Source organism: Mobula birostris, chromosome 16, assembly GCF_030028105.1.
Source record: "Mobula birostris isolate sMobBir1 chromosome 16, sMobBir1.hap1, whole genome shotgun sequence".
Taxonomy (NCBI): Eukaryota; Metazoa; Chordata; class Chondrichthyes; order Myliobatiformes; family Myliobatidae; genus Mobula; species Mobula birostris.
Window position 1 is genome coordinate 64,757,794 of NC_092385.1, and position 26,608 is coordinate 64,784,401.

Sequence of the window (26,608 nt, forward strand, 5' to 3'; positions counted from 1 at the left end):
AGGTAGCAATCATTGTAACTGGACTACCCTTTTTAGTCATTACATGAACCCTGTTATATTCAGAGAGATACAGCACAGAAATAAGCCATTCAGACCAAACATTTCATCTACTCCGATTCTACTACCAATCTATGCTCTACTCCAAAAGTAGGAAAAGGTTTGTTACAATAGGGAGGTTTTTCCAGTGGGAGCTGATATCCTAGGTTAGCTGCAGAAGGACCATTCCATCGCATCATCCTAAACCACATCGCTGTTGTTCAGTTATACCATTTGCATTTGTTACTTTCAAAGTCTCATACAGATGGTGCTTTCTTGAGCCAAATTGTCAGCTGAAAAATGATTAAAGTGGTGCGGGTCAGCAAGCTCCTGTGGAGTCATTGCAAGATAACAATAACAGACATGCATATGTCGGCAGATAAACTGCCACAACAGACACAAATTAAGCAGAGGACAAGTGATAGGAGTAGTGAGGGTAAGCATTACAACAAGGAGTACAATTCAAAAGGCAATGCAAGAATATACCTCTACACGTGGCAAAATTGGTTAAAAAAATTTAAAACAAAAACATTTTATACACAGAGGCATGTACGGTAGCACAAAAGCAAGATTCTAGATTCAAATTTATTTGTCACGTATACATCAAAATTTATAGTGAATACATAGTTTGCAACATGTGCTGGGGGCAGCCTGCAAGTGTTGCATTCTGGCACCAACATAGCATGCCCACAATGCTTGGCAGAACACAACAAAACAACAAATAATGTGTTGTCTTATCACTGGGTTGACAACAAAGTTTTACACCTATTCACAACAGAATAAGGATATGAAAGCACAGTAGGGGTTCACAAAAAATCTTAAAAGAATGTACGTAGATAGTCTGGAGAAAATTAGAGTATTCTGAATGTGAATCAAATCTTATTCAAGTGCTCAAAATCATCAAGGATCTCCAGAGGGAGATCAGTGGGGAGGATCTCACTTTCTGTTTTCTGCAGGGATCACTCCTTTCTTCCATTCGCCCTCCCCACTGAATTCATTCGTAGCACTTAAACTTGCAAACGAAACAAGTGCTACACCTGGCCCTATACCTCCTCTCTCACTACCATTAAGGGCCCCGAACAGTCCTTCCAAATGAGGCAGTACTTCTCCTGTGAGTCTGTCGGAGTCATCTACTGTATCTGGAGCTCCCAGTGTGGCCTCCTTTATATCAGTGAGACCCAACGGCAATTAGGAGACCAGTTTGCTAAGCATCTGCCGTCCGTCTGCCAGAAAAAGTGGGATCTCCCAATGGCCACCTATTTTAATTCTACTTCTCATTCCCATTCTGACATGAGAGTCCATGGCCTCCTCTACTGCTGCGATGAGGCCGCACTCAGGTTGGGGGAGGAACATCTTATATTCTGTTTGGGTACTCTTTAACCTGATGGCATGAACATCAATTTCTTGAACTTCTGGTGTTGGTCCCCCACCTTCACCATTCCCGATTCCCATTTCCCTTTCTCACCTTACCTGTCCATCACCTCCCTCTGGTGCTCCTACCCCTTCACTTTCTTCCATGGCCTTCTGTCCTCTCCTATCAGATTCCCCCTTCTCCAGTCCGTTAATGCTTTCACCAATTAACTTCCCAGCTCTTTACTTCATCCCTCCCCTTCTCCCAGTTTCACCTGTCAGCTACTACCTTGTATTTCTTCCTTCCCTCCCTTCACCTTCTAACGCTGACCGCATCTTTTCCCTCCAGCCCTGATGAAGGGTCTCAGCCCGAAACGTCAACTGTTTAATCTTTCCCATAGATGCTGCCTGGCCTGCGGAGTACCTCTAGCATTTGGTGTGTGTTCCGTGAACAAATGTACATCAGGATGAGGAGCAGAAGGCCATCCAGCCTCTCAATCCTGCTGTACAGTTCATTGTCATACAGCACAACAGGTGCTTTGGCCCAGCTGTCCATGCCAGTCACGGACCTCATCTAAGTTAGTTCCATTTGGCCCATATCCCCCTAAACCTTTCCTATCCATGTACTTGTCCAACAGTCTTTTAAGTGTTAATGTGACTGCTTAAACCACTTCCTCTAGTCTATATATAGACCACTCGGGGTGAAAAAGTTCCCTCCCAGATTCCTATTAAATTTTTCCCCTCTCACCTTAAGACTATGCCTTACAGTTTTTGATTCCCTTTCCCTTGGAAAAAGACTGCAAATTCTATAAAATAACCTCTCATTCTCCTCTGCTCAAATTAAAACAGTTATAACCTACTCAACCTCTCTTCATAACTTGAGAGTCCTGGCAACATGCTGATCAATCTCATTTGCAATCTTTCCAGCTTAATACCATATTTCCAAAAGCAGGGTGATCAATGACACAACATTGTGGGCCGAAGGGCCTGTACTATGCTGTACTATTCTATGTTCTAAGTAAAACAGAATGCAATATTACAAATGCAGCCTTAACACTGTCTTGTGTAACAGCAACATAACATCTCAACTTCTATACTCAGTTCCTTGAGTGATGCTGACCAGCATGCCAGAAGCCACCTTCAGCACCCTGTCTACCTGCAATGTTACTTTTAGTTTCCTCTGTTCTTAAACACTCTACAGGACCCTACCATTCACTGTAAAAATCCTACCTTAATATTTTCCCAAAATGCAGAACCTCATACTTAGCTGAATTAAACTCTTTTTGCCATTACTCAACCCACTTACCCACCTGATCAAGATTCCTCTGTAAATCCTGGTAACAATCTTCACTGTCTATGACACCACCTGTTTCAGAGTCATCTGCAAATTTATTAACCACGTCTTGGACAACCAAATCATTGACAAATGGCAATGTACCCACACTGACCACCAACCTTCCCTCAGGAACACCACTAGTCATGGGTCTCCAGTCTGAAATGCAATCTTCCACCATCACTCTTCATTTTTTCCATGATGGTTTCCTTCCATCAAACCAAATGTGTATCTATTTAGCTAGCTCTCCCTGGATTCCATGCAATCTAACTTTCCATAGCAGCTTACAATGCAGAACGTTATTGAAGGGCTAACCAAGGTCCATGTAGACTGTGCCTACTACTCTACCCTCAATGACGTTTTTGGTTACTACTTGTAAAAAACATGATCAAATTTGTGTGATGTAATCTCCCTTGCACAAAGCTGTGTGTCCAGTGGTGTTGGTTGGCACGGACCAGTTTCCATGCTGTAGGACTCCATGATCTAGTTGACTGAGGAACCGAACTATGGACAGAGGTTGAGAAATTTGGAGCTGTTTTCACTGGAGCATAGGAGAATGAGAGTTGATCTTGGAGAGGTGTACAAAAGCATGAGGGGCACCAGTAGGGTCAGTGCACATAGTCTTTTTGTCAGGAGTTGAGGATTCAGGAGCTAGAGGGCACAGGTTTAAGGTGAGGGTGGGGAGATTTAATAAGATTTTGAGGGCCACTTTTTCAACCAAAGAGTATGAAATGAACTGCCGGAGGAAATGGTTTTGAGGCATGTATGTTAACAATATTTAACAAGTCCTTGGACAGGTAGACAGGAAAGGTTTGGAGGCATATAGGCCAAACATAGCAAAATGGGACTAGCTTAGATGGCAATCTTGGCTAGCTTGGAACAGTTGAACTGGTGGCCTGTTTTCATTCAATGATCTATAACAGAGCTGACTGAGCAGATAGTATGTTACAGTCACAACATGTGGGAACTGGTGGACCACGCTTATATAACTGGAATTTTGTGCTCCTTTGTCATTGCAGCTTTCCCCCTTTAGAGGAAAAATATGCGAACCTGTTCATCCACCGGAAATAACCTGATGATCTTTGCATTTCTTATTGGAGCTACAGTTTTAGTCTACTATTTTCTTCCTAACGTCCTGCTTTCTGATACCAAGCCTTCAGGGCTCCCACAGACGCTTGGTATGAGTAACAGCCGGCAGCTCTCAGTCAATGTCACTGTGCATTATACCCAAAGTGCAGTAATACTGGACATGTTCTACAGAGAAGCAGTACCACCAGGAAAGGATGGAGAAAGATCACAGCCTAGGTAAATGAGATCAAAGAAATATAGGAGCCATTAAAAGTCCAGTTATACTGAAGTGTTTTTACACCTGAAACATTTGAGTAGGTTGATAAAAGGGAGCCAGCATGTATCTCTAAAGGGTAAGGTAAGGTTAACTAATTCAAAAAATTTAAAGTTGTGGGCAATGCAATATCTCTTGATATTATTTAAAACCACCTCCAGAAGCTACCAGACATTGGGCAACAACTTGGAGTGTCAGAGTTCAGTTCCAGTGTCGCCCGTAAGGAGTCTCTGTATGTCCTCCCCATGGATTGTGTGGGTTTCCCCTAGGTGCTCTGGTTTCCTCCCACAGTCCAAAGATGTACTGGGTAGGTTAATTGGTCATTGTAAATTGTCCTGTGTTTAGGTTAGAGTTAAATTGGCATTGTTGAGGTGGTGAATCTTGAAGGGGCAGAGGGGCCTACTCTGCACATTAAGTAATAAATAAATAACCTTCTCGGGAAAAATGAACCTATGAAATTGAAGGCAATGTTTTGGCCCAGCTAGTGGTTTGGCTGAGAAACAAGTGTAGTGGTCCTAGGGTCCCACTGACCTTCAGTGTGCTCTCAGACACTTAGCATGCCCCACACAGCCAATATCACCTGTGCATAAAAGGCACAGATTCCACATGAAGCATACAGAAACATGGTATTGTGGTGGAGAGTCAGCCATTATGGTAATAAATACACTGCAGGCTCAATGGGCTCCTATTTTTTATGTATCTATAATAGATTTAGAGGGGTACTTTGTTTGTCTGGATAGGTCAGTGGTGGTTACTTTGAAATGCCCAGTACTAGGTGATATCTATCCCAGGATACCAGGGGGAGCAAGGTGGTAGGGAAAGTGAAACTATGCTTTTTTTTTTGCATCTTCATTAGCCACAGGAAAAGTAGTAGAAGATTGGAGGATGGCTAATGCTGTTCCATTACTTAAGGGCAGTAGATACTGGAGAAATTTCCATAAAAGGGTTACAATCTCCTTACATTTGGAAAGTGAAGGACTGATCAGGAATAGTCGGCATGGCTTAGTGTGGGGGAAAGTCTAAAATTGATATGAGTATTTTGAAGAGACAACTTAGATGATTGAGGAGGTAACTAACATGAAGGCAGGTAGCAAACAATGTGTGAATGAACTTTAGTAAGACACTTGAATGTTTCACATGGTTGGTACAGAAGGCAATGGGCAATTGGGTTCAAAGTTGGCTTGAGATTTAATAAGATTTTGAGGGCCACTTTTTCATCCAAAGAGTATGACATGAACTGCCAGAGGAAATGGTTTTGAGGCATGTCTGTTAACAATATTTAACAAATTCTTGGACAGGTAGACAGGAAAGGTTTGGAGGCATATAGGCCAAACATGGCAAAATGGGACTAGCTTAGATGGCTAAGAGGGTAGTGGCAGAAGAGAGACCTTGGGGTTCAATTATATAGTTCCCTGAAAATGGTAGTGAGGAAGGCATATGACATGCTCGCCTTCATTGGTTGGGCATAGAATATAAGATATGGGAAATTACATTGTAACTTCTAAAACACTGATTAGACCTCACCTACAGTACTGAGCAAGGTGGTAGGCCATGTTCTGGTCATCACAGTAGAGGAAGAATGTTGCACTCTGGAGTGTGTAGAGGAAATTCACCTAGATGTTCTCTGGACTGGAAGATTTCAGTTATGGGAAGTGACTGAATAAGCTGGGCTTAGAGTTACCCATGGAAGGGATATCAAAAGCAAGAGAGCACACGTTTATAATGAGTGCAATAAGTTTTAAGGGGGAGGGTCTGAGCTTTTTTCACACAGAAAATGGTAGATACCTTGAGCTTATTGCAGAGGAGATGGTGAAACTAGATACAATCACTACATTTAAGAGACATTTAGACAGGTATATAAATTGTATAAATCTGTTAAAGAAACATAAAAATAGGAGCCTATTGAGCCTGCTGTGTATTTATTACCATCATGACTGAACCTCCAGCTCAACACCATGTTTCTATATGCATCCTGTGGATTCTGTGCCTTTTATGCACAGGTGACATTTCTTGGTGGTCACCCAGCCTGTAATTTAGTGTGACCACCTCACTAAAACTTCTGAGTGTCCATTTGCTTCATGCAATCAATCAGGGGCTGCAGCTGGACACACTTCACACAGGTGGGATCTTGAGTGACAAGATCTCTCATATCTTGCAGGAGAAGCATGCCACTGCCCTAACTACCATCCAACCTGCTCTTCTTCTTCTTCTCTGTCTTGTTTTACAGCGGTTGGCACCCAGCTTAATGGTGCATTACTGCCACCTTCTGCTCCAGAGTGTGCTATAGACTTACATTCTAAATCCCTTCACCCAATCACACACACACATACATACCCTAACCTACACTTTATCCTCCCATCTTTGGCCAACCTAGTACCCTATTCCTGCTTATCCATCATATCCAATAAAAAAAAACCCTGTATCCCTTAAGAAAGCTAAAAATACCCTGACCTGTGCTCTCTCACCCATGCCCAGCAACCCTTTTAATGTGAATTCCTGTACCCCCAATTCCCTTAGATTAATTCTCATCATCTCTCTCTGTAACCCATACTTCCTGCAACTCAGAACTACATGTTCTACTGACTCCTCTTCCTGACGTTCCTCACACAATCCTGTCTGGTGTTTCCCTATCACTTTCAATGTTTTATTTAATGCACAGTGCCCCAGCCTTAACCTAGTCCACACAGTTTCCTGTCTTCTGTATCCACTACCTGCCCTAGTACCTGCAACACTCTCTTGTATTTGATATAAATGCCTCCCTTTCCCCTCCGTGTCCCATCTTTCTTGCCAGATTTGGTTGATTTTTTTTCCCAGATTACACACTTAACCTCTGCTTTACTGATACTAATGTGCATTTCTATATTTTCTTTCTGACTGGGAGATCGTTTTGCTGAACACCTACGCTTTGTCCGCCAGAGAGAGCAGGATCTTCCAGTGGCCACACATTTTAATTCCATGTCCCATTCCCATTCTGATATGCCTCTCCACGGCCTCCTCTACTGTAAAGATGAAGCCGCACTCAGGTTGGAGGAACAACACCTTATATTCCGTCTGGGTAGCCTCCAACCTGATGGCATGAACATTGACTTCTCAAACTTCCACTAATGCCCCACCTCCCCCTCGTACCCCATCTGTTATTTATTTATATACACACATTCTTTTTCTCTCTCTCCTTTTTCTCCCTCTGTCCCTCTCACTGTACCCCTTGCCCATCCTCTGGGTTTTTCTCCCCTCCCCCTTTTCTTTCTCCCTGGGCCTCCTGTCCCATGATCCTCTCATATCCCTTTGCCAATCAACTGTCCAGCTCTTGGCTCCATCCCTCCCCCTCCTGTCTTCTTCTATCATTTTGGATATCCCCCTCCCCCTCCCAGTTTCAAATCTCTTACTAACTCTTCTTTCAGTTAGTCCTGATGAAGGGTCTCGGCCCGAAACATCGACTGTACCTCTTCCTAGAGATGCTGCCTGGCCTGCTGCGATCACCAGCAACTTTGATGTGTGTTGCTTGAATTTTCAGCATCTGCAGAATTCCTCGTGTTTGCGTACCAAATCAGTTTTATAGTTTCCTTTCCTTTTTACCTCTAACAAATGCCAGTCTATGTCAGGCCATACAATCGTCCATGGAGCTACAACCAGATAAACTACTGAAGGACTTATCGTTAGATCAAACACTCCACATTCTTTAGCAATATCATTCCCTACCTGACTCTGAAACCTCCCATTTTCCCAGCACTCCTGCAACACTCCTTTTGCAGGGTGAGAATAACTGTGCCCCTGCAAATTAGCCCAGTAGTTTGCCATCAATTGCATTCTTCTTAGTTCCAAAGGCATTACTCCCACTTCTACCTGTAGGGCTGATACTGGTGATGTTTTAAAAGCCCCACTGCACACTCTCAAAGCCTGAGCCTAAGTCACATCCAGTTTCCTTATAAGAGACCTAGCTGCTGATCCATATGCTATATTTCCACAGTCCAACGCAGATCTTACTAAAGCCACATTCATTCTCTTCAACGCTGAACAACTTGCTCCCCATTCCCTACCAGTCAAACATCTCATCACATTTATTACTTTTTTACATTTCTCCTCAACTTTCCTGATATGGTCTGCCCATGTTAATCGTGAAACAAATATAACTCCCAGAAATTTAAATGATCCAACCCTTTCTAATTCAATCCCATACATCCTTAACTTCTTCCCTACCTCAATTCTTTTCCTGGTGAAAAATACAGTTTGAGTCTTTTCTACTGAAAATCTACATCCCCAATCATAACCCCACTCCACCACTATGTTCTGATTTGATCATTCTGATCCAATCCGAACTTGAATTTTTCTACCAAATAAAAAATCTTTTATCCAATTAAAAACTCTCCCACCAACCCCCATCTTGTGCAGTTTAGTTAACAATCCTTCCTTCCACATCATATCATAGGCTTTTTCTATGTCAAAAAACGCTGCAACTACTGACTCTTTATTTGCCTGGGCCTTTCTTATTTCAGTCTCTAACCTTATCACTGAGTCTATGGAATTCCTTCCCTTCCTAAAACCACTCTGATAACTTGCCAGCATTCCCCTCTTCTCAAGCTCACATGATAACCTTTCTGTTATCATCCTTTCTATTATCTTGCATATATTTGATGTTAATGCTATTGGTCTGTAGCTAGTGGGTTTTGACAGATCCTTGCCAGGTTTCCTTATTGGAATTACTACTGCCTCATTCCATGCACTTGTTTATCTTCCCTCCTCCCACACTCCGTTATAAAAATGCAGCAACTTCAAGAGCGCTCCTTCTCCTAGATTTTTTAGCATAACTAGCATATCAGATCTTTCCCTGGGGAGGTTGGTCTCAATCTCTTTATTGCTCTCACCATTTCTGCCAACGTAAATGGATCATCAAATTTATCATCAGTTTCTTCCCTCCTGTTTAACACACCTGGGTGTTGACTTATTGTTCTTTCCCTTCTCCTTCTCCAGACAAATTTTCTGAACTGTATATCTGTACAAATGACTTGGCCATGATCTCAGCCTTATCCCTACTGAAGACTGCTGTTTCCTCCTCAGATATCATAACTGGATATTCCCATTCATTCTATCTCCTCCCATCCTCTTAATCATTCCCTGTACCTCTCCCACAGGTGTTGTTCTTCCAATTTTGTTGCAAAAACTCCTCCAACTTGCCCTTTTAGCTTGACGTATAGTTCTTCTCACCACTGCCTGTACCTTCTTATATTGAATCAAATGCTGCATATTATGGGTTCTTTTAACTAGCCTGAGTGCTCTATTTCTGTTTTTTACAGCCTGACAACATTCCTCTGTCTACCATGATACCAGTTTCCTATTCATCCTATTTTTACTCCTAGGTATAGATCCTTCTGCTACCATAATAATTGCTGAAGTCACTTGACTGTTTAATTCATCTATATTTCCAGCAATGCCAATCCTTGTCAATGCTTCTTCACTCAACTTCTGGAACATATCTCAATCTGCTTTTCCAAACACCCACTTTGGGATTCCACCACCTGGTCTTACTTCAACTCTTTCACCCACTGAACATAAAACTGGGTAGTGATCACTGCCTACTGTTGAAGCAGTCCAAACTCCCCAGTTACTAACTCCAGCCAAGGTATTAGACACTAACGTAATATCTAATACTGACTCAGTGACTGTTGTTATGTTTATCCTTGTTCCTCTACCATCATTCATACACACCAAATCCTTTTCTTCCATCAAATCTTCAATTACCTTTCCATTTGAATCCCCCCATATTGTGCTGTGAGCATTGAAATCTGCACACCGCACTACTTTATGTCTGTTTTGTCCTTGTATCCTTAATAGGCTGTCCAAATCCAACCTTTTACATGGATTGTGGTAGTTAATTATAACCACTTCCTCCCCTCTCTCCCACACTTCCACCACTATGTATTCCTGATCATCTCCTTTTTCCAGTACCCTATATGGTATACCTTGCTTGATTAACATAGCACAACCCCCTCCTCCCCCTAGATTTCTATCTTATCATTGTATACCCATATACCTAAAGTTGGTTTCAACCAAGTTTCCTGAATATACACTACATCTAGTTTTATAACCATTTCTTTAATAAAGTGCTTGAATTCCTGGCTATTGGCCAGTAAGCTCCTTGCATTCCATTGCAAAAGAATCACCATAATTAGTATTAACCAACCCATGACACTTCCTTGCTTGACTGATAAGTGAGGTTCTCCCTCACTTCTTCCCATGTCAGTCCTACTAACCCTAAATGATTTACTGCTGCTTTGACCACCAGCTAAATTTTGTCACTTCTTGACTTTACCTCAGCCGTACTATTAATCACTCCTGCAATGAATGATACTAGAGCCTTTTTGTCTACATAAGTCCTGTCATTTGTTCTTTGTTGCATCTCTTGCATCCCTATTCATAAGGAGCATTATTCTGTTCTCTTGACATTCTTACAGCTTCTGCATAAGTGATCTTTCTTTTCACTCTTACTTATTGAATTTTGTTCTCCCATCTCATAACCTCACACCCACTATATGCCACATTATGAGCTCCTCCACAATTGCAGCATTTTGGTTGCACCCCTGTTCCACACTTTCCATATTCATGATCACCCCCACATCTAGCACATCTCCTCTGCCTTTTACAGTTTTTAGCTATGTGTCCAAACCTTTGACAACTATAGCACCTCAATGGCTTTAGCACATACACCCTTACTGGGTAACTCATGAAACCCAGGAACACCTTCCTTGGTACTCCTTCTTCTTTAAATTCAATTAATACTGTTTCACTTTCCTTTTTCACTCCCTCCTTTGTTGTTTTCAGTCTTTGAACATTCATTACTTTTCCTCCTTTGATATTCCTCTTTAACTCCTCCATACTTATACTCATTGGTACCTCCGTGATCACTCCTTTACATCCACCGCCATTTCGTGCTCCCACCCTCCCTGTGTATTCCACCTTGCATTTTCCTATCTCTTTTAGCTTGAGTGCTTTCTCAAGTTGTTCCTCATTCGCACATCTTACCAATAGGTTGCCATCATTGAGGACTTTTGCAAATACTATTTTCCCTATCTTATTTGCCAGAGTTGTTGTTAGCACAAACGGGTTAATTTTCTTCATGTTTCCTTGCGCCTCCTCATTAAACCTAATTATGACAACACCTTCTCACTGAACTTCTTCATCTTCCTCACTTTCAGAGCTCTCTCCACTGCAATTTCTTAGTCTTTTTTATTCCCTTTGTCTCAGTTTTCATTCATCCGTCCCCTCACTATCTCCTCATTCCCTTTATTTCTCCCATTCTTTCCAATATTTTATTAGTTTCTATATAGAAGAATACAGAGTGCAAGAAAGTATATATAAAAGGTCAAAAAAGATTTTAAAAACCTACCAATTACATTATATCTATCCATAATAACAATCTCATTACCTTGTATTCATGTAAGTTAATCAATAGTTAAATTGAAATATACTAATTTATTACAAAAAAAGCAATCTAACCCCTACCAAGACCGAAGCTGTTTATTAAAGGGAAAAAAAGGTAAAATACCTTCTCATATAATAAAAAATAATAATAGCCAACATCTGAATTTAAACAACAAATTGAAGGTTTTGAAAAATTCCTCTCTTCACAATAATCCATTTCTCCCCAGCTGCCTACCTCTGATCCCAAATCCCTATCCCGCTCCTTCTCCACTCTCTTTCCCTCAATCCGACACTTGTTTGCCGGCGATCAATTTTTTCGCTCATTCACTCGAACCCCTTCCCCCAGCCCAAAACTCAGCCCACACCAAGTGGCTCCCCCACAAGCCACTGCACCCTCTCCTCTCCAGACTGCTCTAACAAGGAAACTTAAAGAATGTTACCTATGACTCTGCTCAGCCTCCACTAATTAAAGCCTCATTTGCTTCTGTATTAGCACTCAAACACTGGCCATTTTCACACTGCTGCTCTGTTAGCATTTTATTGGTTGATGTTTATTGGCCTTCATTTTATTGGTTGATGTTCCTCATGATTAGCCAATCAGAAAAGCTTCTTCTGTCCCTTGCTAACTCAGCTCTTCGTTATATCTTCCCATTGCTCTGCTTTTCCACCTGGCTGTAAAACTTGCTTTTTTAGCTCACTAAAGCTTTTCTGTTCAAATCTTCCCACTGCTGCTTTGTTCCACCTGACTCTGAAAAAAGAAAATTCCTTTGATTGTTTTACATAAAAATGCAAACAATTTCTACTAAATTGTGTAGAATCAATTTAAACTTGTAGGTTGAAGAGAATTGCAAGTTGTTTAAATGTGTTCTTGCACTGCAGTGTTTCAGTAACACGTCAGACCTTTTCTTTACTCAGATTGGAAATACTGCTGCTACATGGACAGGCATTCAGCTCTAAGACCTGGGAGAGTCTTGGGACACTTAACCTTCTTGCACAACGAGGATACCGAGCTCTCGCAGTGGACTTACCAGGTAAGGACTTTACATTTCTTTCATAACCCTTAAAGCTCATAGAGAAAGCTTTTCTTCAGCCTTCTATATTTGTAAAAATGTAAAATATTCTTGAAGGTTAGCGTATCATTACTGTGTGATTACACATTGGATTATCTCCTCCTCTGGTCTGTTTACCAGCTGCTGCCAAATGCAGCTCTTTCTAGCTTGACGAAAGCAGCTTCACTGTGATGTTAAATTTTTTTTTATATAATTTTTATTGAGTTTTCAAGTGACACATGAAAGAAAAAAAAATCTACCCCCCTCCCCTTAACCCTCCCCCCCCCGATATATACTCCTACCTAAAAAGAAAAGAAAAAAAAGGAACCGCCTGAATATTGGAAGGTTTGCACATGCTCCATGGGATAAAAATAAATTTAATATATATTTATTACTTTCCCCTAAGGAACCCAGATCTTCATCATTGGAGCTATAAATAAGGGCTCCAAATATTCAAAAATGTTACATACTTATCTCTTAAAATCTAAAACATTATTTAGCTTCTCAACTCTCATAGTTCCCTGGGGAATCTCTTTGAACTTCACCATGTTGCTATGTGTTTCCCTCCCAATCATCCACGCAAAAAGAAAAAAAAAAGATAGATAAGATACAAAAAAAGAAGAAACAAAATACCCCCCCACTAATGTTGTGAATGAAAGAGACACAACACTACCCCCCTCCATGGTGTGGGTCGTGGCTATTGCCACGCTTGCACACATGAGTAACGCAGCGATTGGACAGTGTTTCTTCCAGCTCCCCCGTAACAAAAAATTTTATATATATATATAAATTAATATTATTATTCCCAGCTATTCCTCAAATTTTAACCTTTCTTCCCCTCCCTCATATAATTAATAATATATTTATATATTCATCCGCCTAAAAATTCAACAGGCCTAATCCTTGATCGAGTCTTCATCTTCAATCCATCTCGCTCCCCTAAGTTTGTTCTTGTATCTGGTGAATATTCAAAGAATCTCGCACAAACTCCTCCGCTTTCTGGTAATCGTCAAAAAATCTTTCTTCTCCATCAGGCAAGAAAATCTTCAAGGTTGCAGGATAACGCAATATAAATTGATAACTATGGTCCCATAGGGCTTTTTTCACTGGATTAAACTTGTTCCTTCTTTTCAAAAGTTCATAACTTATGTCAGGGTAGAAAAAAATTTTCTTCCCTTCTATCAACAGTGGCCCTTTTCTCTTCTTGGCAGCTTGGGCAGCCGCCTGTAGAATCCTTTCTTTGTCTTGAAATCTAAAGAATTTGATTAAAATTGATCGTGGATATTGGTCAGCTTGTGGTTTTGGCCTCAGAGCTCTATGTACCCGCTCAATTTCAATTGATCGGTCTACCTCTTTCATTTGCAAGGTTTTCGGGATCCATCTTTGAAAAAATTCTATTGAATTATCTCCCTCTATACCTTCTTTGAGACCAGCAATTTTAATGTTATTACGTCTACTAAAATTTTCCAACACGTCCACTTTCTCCAAGAGTCAATTTCTTTCCGTGTTCCAGACAAGCGCATTATTTTCTGTTTTTTTCCACTCTATCGTTAATATGCTTGATTGTTCTTTCCACCTTCTGAAGTTTCTTATCCATTTTATCCTGTCTTTTCATAGCTTTATCATAGCACATCTTCACGTCTCTAAGCTCTGTTCTTAATTTTCTTAATTCAGCCGTTAACTGCAATAAAGCCTCTCTTATGTCTCCATCGTCTCCTTTACTTCCAGTTCTTCCTCCTCTTCTTCATCTGTATTCCCTGTGATATCCAATTCTGACTCTGAGTCACTTTCAGTTGCAGTGGCCGTCAGTTCTTGTAGTTTAAATTGTGTTGATTTGCGCATGCGCAATTCCGGCATCTTCTTCCGAGAGACCGCTACCGCTGCCATTGCTCCCCGTTCTTCTACACCAGAGATAAAATGCGTCTCCTCTGAAGGAGATCCAACCTGAATCCGAGGCGCCATCGCTGCAGTAGGCCCTTTTTCTTCCCATCTCGTGGCGACTTCACAACAACAGACTTCTTCTGTTGCGGTTTACGAGGCATATCGTAGAGTAGTCTTACGAAGTTTATAAGTAGTTTTCGGAAAGTATTTATTAACTTTACTTGGTTTAAACGGTACTTTGCTGATTTTTTATGGGAGAGCTGGATTTACACGTCATCCTACATCATCACGTGACGACCCCCCCCCCCAAATCTTTTGATTAATCAAAACCCATGCTTCTCTGGGTGGTTAAATAATTATTATTGAATTAATGTAATTAAACACCCATATTGTTACCATCAACCTACAGTCTCCCTTACAGCGGGAGGAGAAGACGGTGGCGCACGGCCATTCCGAATTGATATCGGTAAGTGTTAACAAGGGGCCTGTGCACAATCTTGATTTGATGGAGACAGCTGTGAGAAGCACGGAGGAACACCTGGAGAAACTTCTGAAATTCCCGCTTCACTGCTGCTGCTACTGTGCAATCAAGAATCTCCGAAGGGGAAGGCCCCAAATCCTCGGCTTTGCCTATTGCCTGTTGCTGGGGCCGGGGTCGAAGTGTTCAGCAGAGATAGTGCTCGGTGTTGGAGAGCTGGTCGGAGGCTTGGAGTTTTCAGACAGACTTGGAGTCGGACTGTGGTCGGATGCTTCCAGGATGCTGCATCGGCAAGTTTGTGGCGCTGGAGGTTCACCGTCTGCGTGAGATGATGGGACTTTCAAGAGACTTTGAGACTTTTACCGTGCCCATGGTCTGTTCTTATCAAATCACAGTATTGCTTTGCACTGTTGTAACTATATGTTATAATTATGTGGTTTTTGTCAGTTTTTAAGTCAGTTTGTCATGTGTTTCTGTGATATCATTCTAGAAAAACATTGTATCGTTTCTTAATGCATGCATTACTAAATGACAATAAAAGAGGACTGCGTGTCCTCATAATCTAATCTAATCAACCAAACTCCAGACATCCCACCCTGCAAAAACTCATTTCAGGGAGGTAGCACCATCAATTTGTGGGAGACTCCTGGGTGAGGTGGGATGTCTGCAATAGAGTAGCTCCTTAGCAGCTAGCCAGCTAGTTTAAATAATGTTAGCTATGCTAATGAACGAATGACACCTGTTAAACTCAACTTAACATGTCTTTTACAGTCTTAACCCACCATGGGCAATAGAAAAGTCATTGTTGCAAACAGTGCAGAGAGCAACACTGTCATTATTTTGACCCCTATTAGTGTAGTCTGGGGTGACGTATGTTTTATATTTTTTTTTGGAACACTTTGCCATGGCGCGCGCTCTCTCTCTCTCTCGTGGTCACTCGTGCACTCTCAAGCACTCTCACTTGCTTTCTCGCTCTCTCTCTCTTACTCACTCTCTCTTGCGCACACGCTCTCTCTTGTTGTCGCTCTCACGCTCTCTCTTGCTTTTCTCTCGCTCGCTCTCAAAAAAATTGATTTCCGGGACATTGTATATAATTTGCGGGCATCAGGGAGCCACTATTAATATGCGGGAGACTCCTGGAAGTTCCGGGAGAGGTGGGATGTCTAAAACTCTGGGTACCCTGCAGTTCATGCTCTGCTTTTTAACTCCAGGGAACTGATTAAATCCTGACCACTGGCACTTCCTTCCTTCAAGGACTGTTTAAGTTTGGAACAAAAGCCCTTGGCTGCTGGAGATCAAATAGAAAAAAGCTGGAATTATAGATTTTTGTATAGTGAAGAGATCAACAATACCTGCTGTAGAGTCAAGTATTGTAATAGGGAACAGATAAGTGCAGCCATCATCTTATTCAGTGATATGCTGATCATCCTCCACCACCTTCAGTGTAGTGCACTGGGAGGCTGATGAGCCGATTGCTGTTTGAATATGGTAGGTTTAGGAGGATGGGTTAGTCAGCTGTTTCAGTGTAACAGACTCAAGTGAGCTGACTCATGGTCTCCTGTTCCTGTGCAATAAACTGGTTGGGCAGTTTGGTCTCCTAGTTTCTCTGTACTGTATAATAAAAATGGAGGCTCATCATCCTTATCCTGTTTCCATGTTGTAGATCATGCTGTCTTGTCAACCTCCTCCTGTTTTAATGTGAGGGGCTGAATGAACTCCTGTCTCACTATCAGTGCCTCAATCAGTGACTTGCTGTTCCTGTGCAACATACTCCCTTGAGAACAGAGATGAAGAGGAATTTCTTTAGCCAGAGGGCAGTGAAACTGTTGGGTTCATTGCCACAGATGGCTATGGAGGCCAAGTCAGATGGGGTATATTTAAAGCTGAGGTTGATAAACAATTAGTAAGGATATCACAGGTTATGAGGAGAAGGCAGGAGAATGGGTTGAGAGGGATAATAAATCAGCCATGATTGAATGACAAACTTGACTGGCCAAAGGGCCTAATTCTGCTCCTGTGTTTTAAGATCTTATGACTGTTTATGTGACATGGACTTTCACTGACCTCCTACTTTGTTCTGTAATCATCTTGATGGGGTGGTCTGGCCTTGCTTCTCTATTTAATAGATATCAGGAGGAATTTGGTCTCTACCTGTTTTAAAGTTATAGACCTGAGAACCAGATACTGCCTTCTTGAAGGGGCAGTTGGTCCTCTGTTCTTCCAAAGAAGGTTATGTACATAAGAGCACTATTGGGCCTTGCCTCCCTTCGAGGCTAGTCCATCAAAAACCCTGGAAAATGTGACTTCTAAAGTGATAGCTCAGAAACTATTTGTCAGCAAAGGCAGACATCACTGCCTTCAAACTATGAGCGCATGAAATCATTTTTGGAAAAATGGCATCTGAAGACCAGAGAAAATTCATTTTCTATCTGTGATCCCTCCCCTCCCACATGCTTCTGTTGCAATAAAGTCAGCTTGGGTGGGCTGTTGTAATGTAACATCTGCTTCAATGTAACAGACTGAAGGATTGATTGGGTCTCTCCTCCTCACTTCAACTCTTACCGAAAAAAGAGGAGGCATAAAGCTGGAAATTATGGGCCATTTAACACTCTCACTGGAAAATGCTGGTGTCCATCATTAAGGAGATATAAAATAAATAGAAAATTTAAAAGATTTTTGAGGGAAATAATTTCTAACAAATTTGTTGAAGTTCTTGGAGAATGTGGCAAATTGGGTGATAAAGATGACCAGTAGATGTAATATATGTGGATTTCCTAAGTCATTCAATATGGTGCCACATTGAAGGTTACTGCACAAGGGCTGGGGATAATATTTTGGGATGGATGGAAGAGTAGCTAAATGACAGTGGAGAGTTGGGATAAATGGGTCATTTTGGTTTTGCAATGAGTAACCAATGGGTGCCACAGGGATCAATGTTGGAGCTTTAAATATTTAGAAACTATTTACAGTAATGTCAGATGAAAAAACTGAGTGCAGTGTAACCAAATTGTTTGAAGATAAAATGAAAGTTGATTAGCAAGTGAGGAGGAGGGTACAGATGGCCTATAGACAGATATAGACAGGTCAGGTAAGTGGGCAAGAAGCTGGCAGATGTTCAATGAGTGAGTAAATCTACTTGGGAGGAATAAGGAAAAAGCAAATTATTGAAATGGTAAAAACTACTCAGTGGACCAAAAGGGACTGATTGGCTTCCAGTTTCTTTGCAATTGACTCAAGAGAGTGGATCAGTCTCTTCCTTCTCCATCGTGGACTGTGGGTGCAGGTTGGCCTTTTGTATAATAGGCTAAGGTAGGTTGATTGGCTGCTCCTTTACTGTGAAACAGATTTGGAAAGACTGATTGAGTTCCTGTGCTGGTGCAGGTAGACTCATGGAGGCTGAATAGCCTTTTCCTGTTCTAATTCTTTGCTTCTGTTACCACATAACAAGCTATTGTGTTACATAGTACACACGGAACAGGCACTCTGCCTTCGAAGTTGTGCCAGACTAATTACACTAGTAATTAAATGCCTAACTAAACTAACGACTTCCCATGACCCTCTATTCTCTGCACATTCATGTGTCAATCTCAGAACCTCTTGAAGAATGCCTCTTTCATTTTTGCTTCCACCACTACCTCTGCAAACATATTTCAGACACTCACCACCTTTTTTGGGGGAAAAAAAACATGTCTTGCTTATCTCATTTGAATTTACCCCCCACCCTAAAATGCCCTCTAGTATTAGACATTTTGACCCTGTCCACCTTTCATAACGTTATAAACCTCTGTCAGATCTCCCCTCAGTTTCCACTGTTTGTTAATTTATTTATTTAGAGGTATAGTGTGGAACAGGCCCTTTTGGCCCACTAAGCTGCACCACCCAGCAACCCACTGATTTAACCCTAGCCTAACCATAGGACAATTTACAATGACCAATGAACCTACTAACTGCTATATCTGGAAGACCATGTAAGGAATCTGGAGCAGCAGCTGGATGACCTTTGACTCATAAGGGAGAATGAGGCAGTCATAGATGAGAGCTACAGGGAGGCAGTCACACCTAGGCTGCCAGAAGCAGATCGTTGGGTGACAGTCAGAAGAGGGAAAGTGAAGGTGAGCAGACAGGTAGTGCAGAGCATCCCTGTAGCCATTCCCCTGAATAATAAGTTTACTGTCCTGGATACTGTTGGCAGGGACGACCAACCAGGTGTGAGCCACGGTGGCAGGGCCTCCAGCACTGAGTCTGACCCGGTGGTGCAGAAGCCTGGAACGGAGAAGAGGAGAGCTGTCATCATTGGAGACTCTATAGTCAGGGGAGCAGACAGGAGATTTTGTGGACGTGAGAAGGACACCCGCATGGTTTGTTGCCTCCCGGGTGCCAGGGTCTGGGATGTCTCTGACCAGGTGCACGACATCCTGGTACAAGAGGGAAAACAACCAGAAGTCGTGATACATGTTGGGACCAATGACATAGGCAGGAAGAAGGATGAGGTCCTGAAATGTGAGTTTCGGGAACTAGGCAGAAGGCTGAAGAACAGGACCTCAAGGGTGGCATTCTCAGGATTGCTGCCAGTGCTACATGACAGTGATGGTAAGAATTGGAGGAGATGGCAGTTGAATGTGTGGCTGAGGAGTTGGTGCGGGGAGCAGGGCTTTGGATTTTTGGATCATTGGGATCTCTTCTGGGGAAGGTGGGACCTGTACAGATTGGATGGGTTGCACTTGAACTCGAGAGGGAGCAATATCCTTGCAGGTAGGTTTGCTGGCATGGTTCGGGAGGGTTTAAACTAATTTGCAAAGGGGATGGGACCCAGAGCGATAGAGCAGTGAAAAAAGGGCATGGAGTAAAGCCAGAGCTAACATATAGAGAGGCTTTGAGGAAAGAGAAGCAGAATAAACGGTGTAAAGACAGTAAGGTACAAGGGCTGAAATGTGTGTACCTCAATGCAAGAAGCATCAGGAACAAAGGTGATGAACTGAGAGCTTGGATACATACATGGAATTATGATGTAGTGGCCATTACAGAGACTTGGCTGGCACCAGGGAAGGAATGGATTCTCAATATTCCTGGATTTCAGTGCTTTAAAGGGATAGAGAGGGCGGAAACAGGGGAGGAGGGGTGGCATTACTGGTCAGGGATACTATTACAGTTACAGAAAGGGTGGGTAATGTAGCAGGATCCTCTTTTGAGTCAATATGGGTGGAAGTCAGGAATAGGAAGGGAGCAGTTACTCTATTGGGGGTATTCTATAGGCCCCCTGGTAGCAGCAGAGATACAGAGGAGCAGATTGGGAGGCAGATTTTGGAAAGGTGCAAAAATAACAGGATTGTTATCATGGGTGACTTTAACTTCCCTAATATTGATTGGTACCTGATTAGTTCCAAGAGTTTAGATGGGGCAGAGCTTGGTAAGTGTGTCCAGGACAGATTCCTGTCACAGTATGTGGACAGGCTGACAAAGGGGAATGCCATACTAGATCTAGTACTAGGTAATGAACCGGGTCAGGTCACAGATCTCTCAGTGGGTGAGCATCTGGGGGACGGTGACCACCGCTCCCTGGCCTTTAGCATGATCATGGAAAAGGATAGAATCAGAGAGGACAGGAAAATTTTTAACCGAGGAAGGACAAATTATGAGGCTATAGGACTAGAAATTGCGGGTGTGAATTGGGATGATGCTTTTGCAGGGAAATGTACTACAGACATGTGGTCGATGTTTAGACATCTCTTGCAGGATGTTAGGGATAAATTTGTCCCGGTGAGGAAGATAAAGAATGGTAGGGTGAAGGAACCATGGGTGACAAGTGAGGTGGAAAATCTAGTCAGGTGGAAGAAGGCAGCATAGATGAGGTTTAAGAAGCAAGGATCAGATGGGTCTATTGAGGAATATAGGGAAGCAAGAAAGGAGCTTAAGAAGGGGCTGAGAAGAGCAAGAAGGGGGCATGAGAAGGCCTTGACGAGTAGGGTAAAGGAAAACCCCAAGGCATTCTTCAGTTATGTGAAAAAAAAAGGATGACAGGAGTGAAGGTAGGACCGATTAGAGATAAAGGTGGGAAGATGTGCTTGGAGGCTGTGGAAGTGAGCGAGGTCCTCAATGAATACTTCTCTTCGGTATTCACCAATGAGAGGGAACTTGATGATGGTGAGGACAATATGAGTGAGGTTGATGTTCTGGAGGATGTTGATATTAAGGGAGAGGAGGTGTTGGAGTTGTTAAAATACATTAGGACGGATAAGTCCCGGGGGCCTGACGGAATATTCCCCAGGCTGCTCCACGAGGCAAGGGAAGAGATTGCTGAGCCTCTGGCTAGGATCTTTATGTCCTCGTTGTCCACGGGAATGGTACCGGAGGATTGGAGGGAGATGAATGTTGTCCCCTTGTTCAAAAAAGGTAGCAGGGATAGTCCGGGTAATTATAGACCAGTGAGCCTTACGTCTATGGTGGGAAAGCTGTTGGAAAAGATTCTTAGAGATAGGATCTCTGGGCATTTAGAGAATCATGGTCTGATCAGGGACAGTCAGCATGGCTTTGTGAAGGGCAGATCGTGTTTAACAAGCCTGATAGAGTTCTTTGAGGAGGTGACCAGGCATATAGATGAGGGTAGTGCAGTGGATGTGATCTATATGGATTTTAGTCAGGCATTTGACAAGGTTCCACACGGTAGGCTTATTCAGAAAGTCAGAAGGCATGGGATCCAGGGAAGTTTGGCCAGGTGGGTTTGGAATTGGTTTGCCTGTAGAAGGCAGAGGGTCGTGGTGGAGGGAGTACATTCAGATTGGAGGTTTGTGACTAGTGATGTCCCACAAGGATCTGTTCTGGGACTTCTACTTTTCATGATTTTTATTAACGACCTGGATGTGGGGGTAGAAGGGTGGGTTGGCAAGTTTGCAGACGACACAAGGTTGGTGGTGTTGTAGATAGTGTAGAGGATTGTCAAAGATTGCAGAAAGACATTGATAGGATGCAGAAGTGGGCTGAGAAGTGGCAGATGGAGTTCAACCCAGAGAAGTGTGAGGTGGTACACTTTGGAAGGACAAACTCCAAGGCAGAGTACTAAGTAAATGGCAGGATACTTGATAGTGTGGAGGAGCAGAGGGATCTGGGGGTACATGTCCACAGATCCCTGAAAGTTGTCTCACAGATGGATAGGGTAGTTAAGAAAGCTTATGGGGTGTTAGCTTTCATAAGTCGAGGGATAGAGTTTAAAAGTCGCGATGTAATGATGCAGCTCTATAAAACTCTGGGTAGGCCACACTTGGAGTACTGTGTCCAGTTCTGGTCGCCTCACTATAGGAAGGATGTGGAAGCATTGGAAAGGGTACAGAGGAGACTTTCCAGGATGCTGCCTGGTTTAGAAAGTATGCATTATGATCAGAGATTAAGGGAGCTTTAAGGCTTTACTCTTTAGAGAGAAGGAGGATGAGAGGAGACATGATAGAGATGTACAAGATAATAAGAGGAATAGATAGAGTGGACAGCCAGCGCCTCTTCCCCAGGGCACCACTGCTCAATACAAGAGGACATGGCTTTAAGGTAAGGAGTGGGAAGTTCAAGGGGGATATTAGAGGAAGGTTTTTTACTCAGAGAGTGGTTGGTGTGTGGAATACACTGCCTGAGTCAGTGGTGGAGGTAGATACACTAGTGAAGTTTAAGAGACTACTAGACAGGTATATGGAGGAATTTAAGGTGGGGGCTTATATGGGAGGCAGGGTTTGAGGGTTGGCACAACATTGTGGGCCGAAGGGCCTGTAATGTGCTGTACTATTCTATGTTTTATGTTCTATGTTCTTTGGACTGTGGCAGGAAACCAGAGCACCCAGTGGAAACCCACACACACACAGGAAGAACATACAAACTTTCTTACAGAGGACACTGAAGCTGAACTCCAAACTACGATGCCACTAGCTGTAATAGTGTCACTCTAACTGCTATGCTACCATGGCGCCCTGTTCCAGAGAAAACAAACCAAGTTTGTTGAATGGCCATCCTTTCACATCTAACAACCGGAAGATGTCAAACAACCTCTGATGGAATGTACCAAATGGGCCTGAATCGCCTCCTTTGTTCCATGTGAACAACTTGCTTTGCTGTTGTGTAATTAATGTCTTGTTCAACAGGTTTTGGAAATACTTCACCCTTGGAGGTTGGGAAAACAGACAAGGACCGGGCTGACTTCTTGTTGACCCTCATGAATGCTGTGGGCCTTCAGACACCAGTCCTGATCAGTCCATCAATGAGTGGTCGTTTCTCCATCCCGTTTGTGATGTTTCATAACCAGAGACTGAAGGGCTTTGTCCCTGTTGCACCCATCGGGACAAATGCCTACAGTGCTGAGCAGTATCAGAAAATCCAGGTAAACTGTTGCTGAAGTTAATGCTGAAAAAACTGAGGCTGGACAGCTAACAGTGCAGATGTCAGAGCCCAGGATCTGAATCTCATCTCTGCTTGCTTATAATGTGCTGCTCTTGTTCACATTTTGTGAATTAGTAGGTTTGAAAAGGTCCATTCTTAACTTGTAAGTAAATCTCAAACGTAACTGTTTATATCAGTATCTCAAGAAACCTCTGTTTTCTGTCTTAAGTCCCTGGTGTTGAAGGTGTCTTGAGATCTGTAGGACCTGAAGTATCCGATAGGCCCTGCAGACTTATCCCTGGGTGGTTTAGGAAAGGGTGCAGCTTTCAGGGCGATGTTGCCCTCTTGCTGATTACACTGGACTCCTATGTGCTCCTAACAAATGGGTTTAGAGTTCTCGGTGCTCCTCTTCTGTTTCAAACATACGAGAGCCAAGGTTGATCAAAATACTTTAAATTTTCAATAATGCTGATTTGTCATTGATTAGATTCTACAGATCATCCTTCACACTCCATGGAATGTGCCTGCCTAGTGTCTGAGCAAAAGAGTTTGAATATTCCTGTAGTGGGAACCAGATTCCTCAATCATCTGTTGTTTTGTGTTCACAAACTCTGAACTTGTTTCATTCTGCTTTTTATTAGCCCATTCTTGGTTATCCCATGTTTTCTATCATTTTTCTTTCATATAACCTCCCTCCACAAATTCCATCAGCAACCTCTTGCATTCTACTCTCCTTGCCGCATTCTAAATACACTCCTTGTGAATAACTCTGCAGCTTGTTTGTGCCTCTTTTGACATTTTCCAAAGGATGCATCATAGCGCATCTCTTTCTCTTAACAAGAGTAGCAGAGTCCTCTCCCTTCAAACCTTCCCCTTTACTGTACTGTACTGTATATCCAAAATACCCATTGAGTGCAAATCTCACCAAATGCCTTCCTTCACACTCAACCCTACACCGGGGCTGACATTGCCCCGTTCACTTCTCCCTCCGCAGAGTCTGTTCACCTGTAAACAAGGCTCTGATGCAGCCTGAATTCAGTATCAATAGCTGCACTGATATCATTGGCCTGAGAGATTACATCTTTTTTTGCTGAACGAAGCCTGTCTTCTCAGTACTCGTTCCACCCAAACCCACGTGGTCTCACTTGGTTCATCCTCTGTCATATCTTCTCTTTTGAAGATTCCACCATATTCCATCCTCTTTCCTTTCAAATTTGCCATCTTCATTCCTCTTAAAATGACATCTGAAAGCTGTCAGCATATCTCCAATTTTATTTCTTTACTGAATTCCTTGAATGTCACTTCCAAAATGCATACTCACCATTCCCTCATTTCCATGTTTGAATTTCTTTTCCCTACCAAAAATCTGAGATAGAGAAAAAAGTCAGGCAGTGACTATGGAAAGAGGTAAACAGACTTAGTTTCAGGTCAATAATCCTCTGTGAGAACTGACAGAGATGTACCAAATTTTATGATCTGGAGGAAATCCAACTGATTGTTTGCTCATTTACCTTACTGGTGTGTGATAAAGCTTATTTCTGTGCAATGATTGTCATGTCTTCTGCACTGCAAAAATGCCTACACTTAGAATAGATGCAGAAAACTCATGAGGATTGTGCTAATGGTGTTTGTGTTTCACAAATGAAGTAAACTGCTTCCTTTCGCAGACCCCAACACTCATTGTATTTGGAGAACAGGACACAAACCTGGGTGTACAGTCCCTGAAGAATCTCAGACATCTTCCTCATCACAACATCATCAAAATACCCACAGCACACCATGCTTGCTATCTGGATGAACCAAAAAAGTTTCATGATGCTCTGTTGGACTTTCTAACTAAACTTCAGTGAGTATGTACTATTGTGCAGCCTGTCTCTACCAAACAGCCAAGTCCAGTATTGAACCAGCTTCCACAGCAACTGGATTTAAACAGCCTTCCCCACTCTTGCATAGAAACTCTCAAATGTGAACCCATTTAAAACCCAGTCACATTACCACCATAAAAAATTCTCAATAGCAAGTTCTACAAAGACTAATTACAGATGGAATGTTGACAGAAACAGAAATTAAAATGTGTTTTGAAACAAAAGTCTATTATTTGGTAAATGACACTATTTATTTGGTACACTTGTGACTTTGGCTCAAGACCGGCAGATTTTTCAGACTATCAGATTTTATTTGATTAATATTCAAACTTCACTTTTATTCAATTTTTGAATATTTATGCATGAAGATAATTTCCCCGTGCCTCCAATAGGTTTAAAGAGTATCGGAAGCAAGGCCCTAGGAAGTTTAACGGGGACATGGGAAACAGTTGTGCTTCAAGGGGGAGCAGCTAATGGACCTATGTAATGTTATTGTAGATTACAGATAGATATTCATCAGTTTAAGGAAGCGGGCTAAGGAGTGGTAAATGGATTTCAGTATAGATAAGTGTGAGGTGACACATAACAGCATAATGATTAGCAGAATTGTATTATAGCACGGGTTCAATTCCCCCACTGTTTGGAGGAAGTTTGTGACCCATGCCAAAAACGTATGGGTTAGTTTGTTAATTGGTCACACTGGTGCAATTGGATGGTACAGGATCATGGAACATAAGAGCCTCTTAACATGCTGTATCTCTAAATAGGTAGTGTAGGGTGTATACTAGTAATGGTACAGCACTAGGCAGTGTATTGGAACAGAGGAATGCAAGTGCATAGTTCACTGAAAGCTATGTCACATGTATACAGGTTGGTGAAAAAGGCATTTAGCACTCTGGCTTTCATGTGTCAGGACACTGAATGTAGGAGTTGGAACGTTATGTTACAATTGTGTAAGCCATTGGTGAACCCGCAGTGTACAAATAGGAAAGATGTGGTTAAACTGAAAAGAGTGCAGGAAAGAGTTTAAGAGGATATTGCCAGGACCAGAGGACCTGACTGATAGAGAGAGGGTGGCCAGGCTAGGTCTTCAATACTTGCAGTGTAGAATGAGAGGTAACCTCACCAGGTTTATAAAATCACAAGGGACATGTAGGTGGATAGCAGCAGTCTTTTCCTTTGAGTCCAAATCTAGGGGGCATAGATTTAAGGCAAGAGGGGAAAGATTTTAAAGGGACTTGAAGGGTAACTTTCACACAGAGGATGGTGAGTATATGGAACAAGTAGCCAGAGGAATTGCTTAAAAAAGGTATAATAGTTTCGTTTAAGAAGTACTGGGATAGGTACATTTACAAGAAAAGTTTGTGAACCCTTTGCAGTTACCTGGCTTTCTGTATTAATTAGTCATAAAATCTCTGATCTTCATCTGAGTTACAATAATAGACAAACACAATCTGCCTCAACTAATAACACACAAACAATTGTACTTCTCTCGTCGATACTGAG

General features: G+C 42.3%; 1 protein-coding gene across 3 annotated transcripts in view; it reads left to right on the plus strand.

Annotated features, from left to right (window-relative positions):
- LOC140211190 (protein ABHD14A-like) overlaps positions 1-25,329 on the plus strand; it is a 29,250-nt gene extending 3,921 nt beyond the window's left edge. For 2 of the 3 annotated variants that reach the window (XM_072280760.1, XM_072280762.1), the window contains exons 2-5: positions 3,739-4,024; positions 12,393-12,508; positions 23,003-23,238; positions 24,905-25,329. In XM_072280760.1, coding sequence (XP_072136861.1) covers positions 3,762-4,024; positions 12,393-12,508; positions 23,003-23,238; positions 24,905-25,087 — 798 coding nt within the window. In that variant the 5' untranslated portion in view covers positions 3,739-3,761 and the 3' untranslated portion in view covers positions 25,088-25,329. Of the gene's footprint in view, positions 1-3,738; positions 4,025-12,392; positions 12,509-19,077; positions 19,476-23,002; positions 23,239-24,904 lie in introns of all 3 variants that reach the window. The other variant, XM_072280763.1, reaches the window with a different exon arrangement.
- The last annotated feature ends 1,279 nt before the right edge of the window (positions 25,330-26,608 follow it).